This window comes from Poeciliopsis prolifica, unplaced genomic scaffold, assembly GCF_027474105.1.
Source record: "Poeciliopsis prolifica strain line A6 unplaced genomic scaffold, Auburn_PproV2 SCAFFOLD029, whole genome shotgun sequence".
Lineage (NCBI taxonomy): Eukaryota > Metazoa > Chordata > Actinopteri > Cyprinodontiformes > Poeciliidae > Poeciliopsis > Poeciliopsis prolifica.
The window spans coordinates 2098782-2110941 of record NW_026562404.1 but is presented as its reverse complement, the minus strand read 5'-3'; the positions used below and the strand labels follow the sequence as shown (position 1 = coordinate 2110941).

General features: G+C 36.0%; 1 protein-coding gene across 2 annotated transcripts in view; it reads left to right on the top strand.

Annotated features, from left to right (window-relative positions):
- cntn3a.1 (contactin 3a, tandem duplicate 1) overlaps positions 1 to 12160 on the top strand; it is an 87360-nt gene that overhangs the window by 30611 nt on the left and 44589 nt on the right. For both annotated transcript variants that reach the window (XM_055049389.1, XM_055049388.1), the window contains exon 5: positions 3972 to 4067. In XM_055049389.1, the coding sequence (XP_054905364.1) occupies positions 3972 to 4067 (96 nt within the window). The remainder of the gene's footprint in view (positions 1 to 3971; positions 4068 to 12160) is intronic.

Sequence of the window (12160 nt, the reverse complement as noted above, 5' to 3'; positions counted from 1 at the left end):
ACATGCTGGAGCATTATTTACCAAAGAGAACTTATCTTCCTATGCCATCAACTGGAATAGTGTGCAATATTGTGAAAGATGTATTTAAATGTACAAATTATAGAAGTTTTGAGTTGCAAGACTTCAATATGCCTAATTTATGTTTGCTTGTTTTGCTTACTTTGCCATAAGTGTGTAGATTTTAGCTTGACAAATAAATTTGATTTTACCTACATTACGGATGAGTTGCTGCTCAGATCGTTCTTTGGAAAGAAAAGACAGCAATTCCTCATTCAGATTGAATTAGATAGATTGAGACAAAGTTGGGAGACAATTTTTGATAGAACCAATTGGTTGATGATTCTCAAGATAATCAAATGCCATTCAACTTGGTTTTTGAAACCAGCATGGAAAAATTGTAAAAACACATTTCATCTGCTGCAAAAGAAAAGCATATAGAGCATCTTTCACAGTACTTGTGAGTTCATTGGGTGCTTTTGTGGGCTATCTTTCCAAATGGCTTTAAGAAATTTACATTAGATTTGATCCAATTGTTCATTTTGAACTCCAAAATATTTGACCTGTTTTTATGCCCAGTGGTTATTGTGACCTCATCTCCGTTGTTTTTTATAAAATCATAATTTACTGCGCATCGCCCGGAGTGAGTTTCATCACATTTGAATATTTCTGCTCAGATACGGTAATGGGAGTCACTGTCACAAAAGAGGATGGTGGTCATGGAGGACTCAAAATGAAGGTGAAAGGAGGCAGAGGTGGAGCAAAGACAAAGATGTCCGATAATACACAAAGAAATGACGGACAATGAAGTGTGCAATCCAAAAAATCTGAACTGAAGATGAAGACCATCAAACTGGGCAGACTGCTCTAGGGTTGAGCAAATGAACCAGCATTGACGACAGAGGGATATGTACTGAGAAGAAACAGAGACTAATGAGCAGAGTGGAACCAGCTGAGAGTGCAATCAGTGAACAGACACAGAAAGTATCAAATAATCACCGAATGATTGGAGGAACAAGAACTACATACAGAACAGAAACTGACAGAAGCTACTAAGACAGAAAGGATAACTCTGAATGCAAAAGAAATTTAACTACCCAAATATGATAAAGCAACTCCAAAATGTGGCAGTCATGAGAGTATCGTTGTGAGGAAAAGTATTTTACATCCACAATAGAGGAGGACTGATGGTTTGTAGATGAAAAATGTGGAATCCATGATCTAACCTGGTTGCATGTGTTTGTCAGCTAAACCTTTTTGCTTAGTGCTACCTTATTTTAAACACACAGCTTGTTTCTATGTATATGTCTTTCTTCAGAAGTCGTTGTAGCTATCAGCAAGTCGGGTGCTGTGATGTTAGAGAGAACTGGTGCCTTTTGAAATAAAAATGAACAGATAATGATGTATAATGACACAAAATGATGAATATAATTAGGAGTCAGTGTCTCTACTACTAATTTGCTTTTCCTGGAATGGTAATTTGTTTAATTTTTATAATAACTGAAGGTAGCATGCTCATATGATTTTGTTATAAAATCAAGTATGATAGGCCTGTAAAATACTTAATACTTCCCCTTTAAAATATAAATACAGGTTTTATTTACCTAAAGAAAATATGCTGCGTTCTTGCAAGAAAATGTAGTTTTCACTGCCTTTTAATAAGCCTTATAAATTTAAATTTAGTTTTTTCTCATATTACCAAGTATTTTGCTCAGACAAATCATGAGTGCATTCAATAAATCTATCTTGTAGTTTATTTGTTTACCAGGTAGTTAGTTAATAATAGTCAATGACATAAAAAACACATTTGTTTTCGACAGCACCAAATAAAATGGTATTTTATTTATTTGTAGTTGACCTGTTGCTGTTTTTATGTTTTCAGAATCCAGACCAGACAAATATGATAGAAAGCTAGTTATCTCTTGTTTTTTTTGTTTGTTTGTTTGTTTTTATTCCATTCTAACATGAGGACATTTCTAACAGTAATCTAGCATGCAATATATGCATTTCTGACAAGATGCGAAGATTTTGACAAGACAGTAGATTGCTACATATTCCATATTAAACTCCATGTATGGCTGCTCTCAAACTGAACATTAAGTACTAGTACTTAATGTACTAACTAGGGGGTTAGAGCAGAGTTGCTGCTCAAGCACTAATAATCCAACAATTGCATAAGAAAAAATATCCAAAACTTGTAAAAATGAGGTGTTGCAGCCCAGGATATTCTGCTAAAGTTCTGGTTTTGGTAATTGAGCCTATTTGGGTGTATTGTACAGTGAAAGTTTTGAGTAATTGGGTCTTTTTTGCTGGCTCTGTATTTTGATGTCCTCACACTTTCATACTGTGGTTTGAATGGTGTCTACACAGTGCTGCCCAAAGTTGAAATCCCCTAAGAACACAGAAAATGTGGAAGGCTAAAGCAGTCTACCAGCATAGGGATGTGTGTTTGCCTGGTTTTTCTACTTAGAACTGTGAATTTACCGTCACACAGATTACTTGTATGCAAACCAACCTGAACCGATGTGGAAAAAGTAAGCCCTCCTCCCTTGTTGAATCATAGATTATCAGGAATAAACCCCTATTTCAGAGGGGAGGGGAGGTGTTATTAGGGTCAGCCAATGTGCAATTAGGAAATCACTTAAGTATAATTTGTTTGGGAACATAAAGTTGTCTGAATGATCTGAAAAATCAACACATTGTCACATCTTTATGACTCCAGCAGGTTAACTTGAATACTGAAATTGTTTCAAAAACAAAAAGCAACAACTCATCCTGGAAGTCACAGCATAAGCCAGCACAGAAGAACATAAAGCACCACAGGCCTCACTTGTCTCAGTTAAAGACAGTGTCATGACTGAGCGAAAATAAAGAAAATTAATTGCTCCTAACTCATCAAGTATTCTCTTGCTACCTAATTTATCCCCCCCAATAAGATGTGGTGTGATGAAGTGATAATTAATGGTATCTGCACCATGTTGATGCTCATAATATCATGGCTGACCAATAAACAGCTATAAGTTTTGAAGTTTTGGTTTTGTTGTGTGTCTGAGGGACAAATAAAAAAAAAAAAAAACCATTAGCTGGGCCTCCGAATGCATTGTGTACTCAGAAAATAGCTTTATGCAACAGGAATTGATAAAGATCAGATCATGGAAGCTTGACAAATTTGCAAGGGGAATGGACAAAACATGATATACATTTTTTTTCAGAGCGTTTTAATAAACTATATGTGAAAAAAGAATTTTAAAAAATCCCCTCTTTGTGTGTGTTTTTTTTTAAATCTAGAAACAACTTTTCATTGTTCAAAAGTTGTGTGAAGATCATGCTCTCTATTCATTATGCAGAGCCTCCTCGTGCTCTGCTGCTACAAAGGAGATGTCAGATTTGCATTCTCTCTCTTCCTGTTGTTTTGAAGTGAGTCTTTATTATGTCATTTTATGTCAGGCACACATTTGGCTTCGCTGTCTGCAATATCTCCAAGAGCCGCGGCAGGCGAGACTTAGCAGAGTGTTCAGCAATTCCTGTCTCTATTTGCTTTCTCTCAGCAGGTTGTCAACAAATAATCGGTTTCCATACAAATGATGTTTCTGTCTTTGTCATTTAATTGTTGCCGGTCTTTGTGCAGCGGATCAAACACAGAGAGCGATAACAATACGCTGTTTCAATTAAATTCACTCATGTGTGACTTATGCTTGAAGAATTGCTTTCTGCTCCAGTCAGAAATGTTATGGACTTTACAAAGCAATATTTATGCAAACATATTACAGACATGGAGAGGTTCTGCATTGTTCAACATCATTTCGCTGTCATTTACCTTGATCTGAAATTACTGCCCAATCATTTATGCAATGTTCACTGGTGTACATGTTTTGTTTTTTTCCTTCTTTATATCAATTTGTGTGTGCAGCATCTCGCTTCTGGAATTTCTCTGTTGATTTTTCATCTCTTACGCTTCTGCTTTTGTCAAACAGACTTGGAGAATTTCAAGACCCAGAGAAGAAATCCAGTGAGGGTTCGTGAAGGTCAAGGAGTGGTCTTACTGTGTGGCCCGCCCCCTCACTCAGGAGGTAAGATTCTCTGGCGTTTTAGTCACATAACGGCAAACCTTAAAATATAGCATTTTCACACCCAGTATATGAATTTTGGTATTCATAAAGAGACTATTGCTGGTGGCTTTTTTTTTTTCTGCTTGTCTCGTTGAAGTTAGCGGAGTGAGTCATTTTTATTGTGCAACATTTTGGCCTGTCAGGTTGATTTCTGGAAGGATGAGAAAAGATTTGGCATGCAATCTGTAGAGAATATTTTTGGTTGGTACTCTGCTACAAAGCTTTGCTCAGATGGTAATCCCCCCTCCCTCATATCACGTCTTTACATCTTTGGGAGTAAGTATCCAGCGCTCTTTACACCTCCACATGGGTCTTAAAATAGGCCCATTGTTAACATGCATTAACTTAACTTTAATTGCAAGTGTATCTCCATGTAATTTTGCTATACAAACAGCTTAATTTCTGATTCAAATCTGTAGTATGAAATGTTTTTTTTATTTTATATATTAGTTAAAACCATCACTATGTTGTGATAGTGTTATATGAGACAGATAATCTGATAAAAATGAAACTCCTCCACCTCCTCCCCATGCTAACACACAGCTTCATGTCAAAAACACTCAATCAGATCTCTGTCAGTCACCTTTTTGTATGATCTGCTCAACGTACTAATTCTTTAGTTGGGGAAAAATCATGTTAAATAATAATATTTTTTAAGTAAAATCCTCAGTGACACAGTTTATAACACAGCTGTTGTTAATGTTTTGTATTAGTTTGCATAGAATCTTTTGGTTGAGATATCTAAACAGTTTAAAATCCATTATTTTTACTCTGTTTCTTCTGCTACCTATCATCATCTTCCTCACTCAAGTGAAAAAAAGCTGGATTCTTGTTCTGCCTTGCTTATCACAGATCCAATTGTTTTGAACCTATTTATTGCTAATCTGACTTTGGACATGATTAAGTTTCGATGAAGACTAATTCCAATTTTATGTTTTGTGATGATCTTGAATTAAATCTCTGTTTAGCATGTTTAAGAGTGGCAAAAAGAAATGTGCTTGCATCACATCATATTTATAGTCAAAGGAAACATGAAGTCACGGATTGCTAATTAGGCAATGCTTACGCAATCAGACCAACATAAAAAAGTAAACTTTACTGGTATTACTGGTATCAAAAGTGTTTCGCAACACTTTTGATACCAGTAATTTTTCTGACTTGGCAAATGTATTCAAAATAAAGGTTACTTTTTTTCTTTCTCTTTTTTTTTAAACATCTTTTTTGTTTTTGTCTTAAATTAAACTGCTGCGAAATAAGAAGAATTTACTGTAAGGCTTTTTATATGTCCATATAAGGTGTGCCAATTAGTGAAGAGGCTGCAGTAGGTTGGTATCCTTTGAAGCTTTATGACTCTATGGTTAAAAATTATTTTCAACTCCACCACAAATAGATATCTTTTCCCTCTGCAGTCTGAAGCACGTCAGTACGCATTCTCTTGGAAATGTATCTTTGATGATTATTCAGCACGAATGCGGACGAGCTCATCATTTCTTCCACTTCTGTGTGTTTGAAGCTGGGAGTGCAGAAATCCTGCGACTGTGCTTCCTTTGACCAATGCTTGTCAGCGCCAGTAAAGCAGGTTTTAATTTCCCCCAGAACCATGCGGTTAATCGGTGCATAAAGGCGCTCTTACAGAAGCTGCCGGATTGTTTCATCTGCTTCGGACAGTGTTGTAGCCCCCCCGTTTGACATTTTCTCATTCTCTGGAGTTCCGTTTGTTGGTCTTAATGTTGAGAAAATGTGGGGAACAAATGCCCCTGCAAGGTAAGCAAAAACGCATCGGTGTGTTGTTTGCAAAATGCTTCTGATGCACTTTTCAGTTCCCTTTTTTTATGCAAATCTATGAAACACTCTCTTGTCAAAGTCAGCACTGAACATAACATCAATGTTTCTAGCACTCCTCTCTTCTTTTCAACATGTGCAAATCTAATTTTGACAGCCTTGATGCAGTTTGATCTACGCCTCTCCCGCTGGGCGACGGGGGCTCTAGAAACGCTTTAAACAGACCAAAACGTGTCAAACTGTCAATCTAATTTGAAAACATATGCAGTGTGTTTATTGGGGTGTTTGGTTATGAGATGACAAAATGTTTTATATTTTAATATCGGCAGTGGAAAACATTTCATAGTCATATTATGGATAAATTTTAATGTCCCATTCCACGTTTAGCTGCGGTGAACTGCAGCCATTGTTCCCCCGCTGAGGGAAAAATGAGTCCTTAATCACATAACCACTTGGAAGCTTAATAGGAGTCCCACTTTTCCAGCGCTTTGTTCTGTTTGTGTTATAATGAGCCATCTTACCTCATGTTAGAATATAAAAAGCTGAAGCAATGAGCCATATGCTTGCATTTGGCAGTTTGAATGTTTTTCGGACGACCCTTACTGCAAGGTACCCTCATGCCTACGCTCCAGTCAGCAAACAGCTGCAGAATCAGCAGTGCTAGGGTTCAGTGTGACAGCAGTGTCATAAAAAATAATATTTAAAAGTGTCCAATTTTGACAGATTGGAAAGCACCAAATTGAATCTAACAGATTATTTATCATTTGTAAGAAAACAGATTTGTTTAGGATAATATCACATATGAAAAGTGTCTTGTGTCTTGTGTGTTGTCTGTACTCGAGGCAATTTTTACAAATTGCTGGAGGAAATTGCTTCCTTTCTCTGAGTGCTGTGACAAAAGACAGTGTGCTCTTTAGATAGCCTTTCAGAGAGGGTATTTTTTATTCTCTGGTGGAAATAGAATTAGTCAACCTTGGCTGACTTTTACTTGGATAGATTACATGTAAGGGAATACACATACAGTAAACAAGTATAATGTATTTATTTGGAAATGGATTGATGTTTCAGAAGTCACCAACAAGCCATATTTGAGTCAAAAATGAAGAGGATTTTCTTTTGGATGTTTCCACATGTAATGAATTCTGTGATATGTGTCGGCTGCACGGTCCAGTGATGTCCAACATCCAAACTGTAGACAACTGGAAAAGAATGAGTGTTCATTGAAAATGTCGCTTGCTTTTTGACAGCTGCTCACTATCAGCTCGAATTGAAATATAGCTGTTCGTATTAATATATTGAGTTCATAAATTAGTAATCATCTACGGTAAATGATAAACTGCTGGTGGTTTTTAATTGACTGCATGCGGTACATTTGCTGCAATAGTTGATGTGCTGCTCATGTCTCAGCTCTCAGCGCTCCTGTGGTTTGCAAAAGGAAGAACATGCTGCAGGTACAAAGACAACAGCAGCAATTAAAATTGACTTTTTGAGAATTAAATCCCCCTCAGCAGCAGATTATTTTTGATGTTGTGCATTGCTGTGTTGTCAAGCACTTTATTTTTTTTATTCTGTGAAAGGTGAGCCATAACATAAATATATGCTATGTTGCATAATTATTCAAATGTCTTCGTTATGACAACTTGACATTAACCGAGAAATTATGGTCTGACATAAATTTGTTACAAAAGTATTACTGATTAAACTTTAGCTTTATATTGTTAAAGCTAAAGTTTAATCAGTAGTACTTTTATAAGACACTTTGAATAATGTCAACTTTATATTGAAAGTGTCATGACTTACTGAATGACAATTTATGACAACAGTCATAAATATTCATGAAGACTTATTTATGTTCATGACAGGTGTTATGTCATGTTTATGACGGCATCATGACAGTCTTACTCACAACCCGTCAAATAATGTGTTACCAAAGTTTCCATAGTTTTATGTATTTTGCACCATGGCTGAATTGTGCAATTTGAATCCTCAAAGGAATTATCCATTCAAAACAAGTAGACAGCAATAACTTAAGGGAGAGCACTGAACCATATAAATAAAGTATATTGCTACAGGATCATTATAATGCAACCAACATATTTCTTGTTTAAGGCTGCTGGCATAAGTAATTCCTCTCAAAAATGTAAAGTATTCAGCAGATAAAGGTATGCTTTACTTGAAGGCATAATTTTGGAAAAAAAGTGTTTTTGGTTTTATATCTTCACTGCTGTCAGTTATTGTGAAGTATACATTTGTGGTGAAATATAATTAAATGTATCTAGGTTTATTATGTCAATAAGTAAAAAGCATGCAAAATGTTGTTCTGAAGGTAAAAAAAAAACTACACTTAAGCAAAGCTCAATTTCAGAAAATAGATGTAATGATGTAATTATCAAATTACTCCAAAAATAATTGGGTCCCTGGTTCTCTATAAAAAAGCAGCCAAAATCAGCTTTCATTTGTCCTTCTGTTGGTGGAACTGATGTTCTGAGACCAAACCCCTTTTTACTTGGAAACATATGTTCAATATGTTTAACTGAATTAGCTGTCACTGGAAATCATTCCTTCTGAGTAACTCAGTGTGAATCTAAAGATAAGCATTAATCCCTGTTTTTTTATCATTATTGTAAAATTGCAAACATGCCATCATCTTGCAGACATATGTCTAAACACACCACACAATTTCACTCTTTTGTCCTCATTCAGCCCTAATTTTCAGTTCCATGGTAAGTGTAAGCAATGGTGTTATTATGTTCAGAAAAATGCTTCTAAACAATCAGAAATTGTTTAGAAGCTAATTTGAGAAAATTAGCTTGAAATGAGTTCATGTAAGACATTTGATGGCCACTTTGAGACAAGTGAAAGCAGGCTCTGAATCTGAAACACTTACCAAGTTTTAACTGGTTACTAAAGGTTTAAGGTGATAATACAAATGACTGCTATTTTATTAATGTGCTGTGAATAACTCAGTTGTATATTAAATATTTTCTATGTCTGGAAGCAGAGAAAATAAATATTATAGGTGAAGCAAATTTAACAAAATCAGGAGCAACAAACCTCAGGGGCCTCTTGGCTCTGAAACTCAGACTCAATTTTAATTTGCTGCACAGGCCCTGTAAAATGTACAGATATGAATAGCATGAAAGTCAGTTGTCTTTAGATTTCTATATTCTGTGCATTGTTTTTACAATATAGTTTTGTTCGTTTTTTTGTTTTTGCAAACCTATCAATTTAGGTTTTTATCTTTCTTTAGTAAATACTAGCATTGTGTAATCTGTTTATAATTGGTTTTTTTAACACCTGAGGCCATATTGAAATAGTTTTAGAAATTGACAAGAACCAAATCCTTTTGGAGCCTAAGAGTTAAAGAGTTTTATTTCTTTTTCCTAAGTTTATTTGTATCAAAAACATGAAAAATAAAGCACTTGAATTTACTATTATTTTCCCTGTAATCAGAGTTCGAATTTAGTCAAATAGGTTTATAGTTATTTGGATTTGTAAAAATGAGCCATTGCTGCTTTTATGTTTTAGACATGCAATTTTTCTGTTCAGAAGGACACAATTGTGGAGCACAGTTAAAAAAAATAATATAGCATCTGAGTTTCCAATGTATTTATTCTTTTGTTTTACTATTTGTGGTTTTGTTTGAGTGTGGTTTCCTTAGCGGGCCTAATCTAAGAATTATTGGTAAAAAGCAAATTAATAATTAGCTTAACTTTTCAATATTGAATTAAATGATTGTTTAAACTATGATTAGATGAACTCTAAACATTTAATGTATTAAAAATTGACAGTTTGGTTCAGCCATTGCCATTTCCCTCTCCCAGCAGGTGTGTTCAGGAAAAACATTCCCCGGGAACAAGAGCACACTTTATTAGTTCTGGAACTTCACCGTACCAGGAAATGGATAAAATGGGGATTTTTCACATTGTAGTGTTTCCTATGTTAGGTTTTGAGTATTTATTGAGATGAAATAATTTAGCTTCTGTCCGTCCTGTTTTGTAAACACCGCATTGTTTTGTTTGCTCTTCATTTAATATAAATGTTCTTATTTTGCTGACCGTTTTACCCTTGTTTGTTCCTTGAAATGCTTTCTTCAAAATTTAATTATTTAACTTTAAGCTGTCTGTCATTCATTGTTCATGTTTTTATGGTTTTGTGTACACCGTTGCACTGAAACTACAGAAGCTTTCATTGATGTCAATCTGAGGATATCTTTGCAACCATTTGGGTCGAACATCCATGACCGTTCCACCACCTTTACAAGCGTTTTACCTTTAGGACATAAAGAACAGTTTTGATGATATCATGCAATCATACTGCAAAGTTGCCGTTGTAATGCTAATGGAAGAGTAACAACAGAAAACAAAGTTGAGTTCAGACCACCATGTTGTAGATAGTTTCTGCTCATTTCCTTCCCCTTGCTGGGAGGTGATTGAAAATATCTTTAGGATCTCACAGATCCAACCTACTGACCTATCCTCTGATAAAATGTGAAGCTACTTTATCACTAATGCTTTTATGCAATTTGTTATGTAAGAAATCTTCTGTACATTTGATTTTTTTTTCTTACAATGAGCTGCCTTTCAACTTCTACATCAAAGCTGGCACTAAATGAGTCGAACTGACATTTCGGTTGTGGCCCTTTACTAATTGACTGAAAGTAAAACTGATCTGGAGTCAGTGCTCATAATTTTCACTTGCTGATTCAGTGCACCCCTGCTGGATATTAGCTAATCAAGATAACACACTGTGATTGATCACTAGACAGTAATTCAGTGTTCAGTACAGCTCTATTGCAAGACATATTTAGTTTTGAAAAGCAGTCTGTAAAAGCTATTAGATTCTGATTTGTGCAATAATACACTCAATTTATTTTTTTAGCCATTGTAATCAGCCCCTTTCATAATGTCGGTAGATTCAGGCTAGATGCTTGGCCTGTGGATGATATTTCAACCACCAAAGATCACTAGCTCTTAAATGTAGAAAGACTTTGGACTTTTTGAAAATGTTTTTGTGTTTGCTCCATGCTAAAGAAAAAAACTTGAGCCGTCTTCCTCTACCGGCAGCTACTCTGAGAGCTGAAGCCAGATGTTTGTTGATCTGTTTCAATTTATCATATTTCTGAAGACTGCTGAACTTAAGCTAACACATATTAGCTAATTAAGATAGCTATACAGTATCCTCAGCTGTTGTGAAAACACAACTTAACACAGGATGCATTGTGTGTGTGTTCCTGCTGCAGTCTGCAATTGACCCCTGACATCATTTACTAAAGATTTCAAATGAGTTAACTTGTTAATTGGAGCTTGTAACACTAGAAACAATCTTGATGTTGGCGCACTGCAAGCGAGACACCGCTAACAGAAAGTAGGTACATATTTATTTTGAGCCCAATAATCCTCACAAAACATTTTCAGCCTCTCTTTCTTTTATCTGTATTCTTACCACACTAGGGGAAATGCAGCTTCACATCTACAGAGAGAATTCTGACTAGTATTTAAATAGACTCTCTGTCCTGAAAAAAAAAAAAGTGAGAGTCATGTTCTCATACAGGGTGACAGGACATAATTCAACATCAGCCCAACACAGTCCTTGACAAGATCCTCTATCTCCCTTTTAAGGGTTTCCAGGAAGCCATTATTTCACTTTAACGATGCCTCAAAATCCACAGCCCTTCTGTAGGAAGCAGATTGGTGGTGTTAGGATATTTTAAAACTGCAAGGCATTTCAAAGCTGCACTTCTACCGTGCCAAAACATTGCTGTGCGTTCAAAAGAAGCGCTGACTGAATCCTTTTTACTGGGCTTCCCCATATTTACTTTATGGCTTGTCACTCTGTGCTTTGAGAAGCTCTGAATGTCGGTGGCAGGGCCAGGGCCTAATGCATCTGACCCCCTTCTGCTAATGGAAATGTGCTTTTCAGATTTACTCAAGGTTGAAATCACTTGTTTTGTGCTTCTAGTGCATCTACCCCCACCCTCCAAAACATAAGCTGCATGCTTGCTGATAGAAGCACATACAGCTTGTAGGGATTTTTACCCGGTGCGTGACTTGAGCCATTTCATAGAGTGAACTTGTTTGTTATGAATACAGATTGGAAGTCATAGTTAATAGCTGTCACTTTCCATGGAGCAGACCTGCCAGGATACACTGTGGCACAACCTGTGCATATATTGCGCATAAGCCCACTCTTAGACTCCGCTCGTCCTTGACCTGTCATGTTGCATTTCTCTTCCCTCCTCTCAGATCATTAATGGAAAATTGATGCTGTCG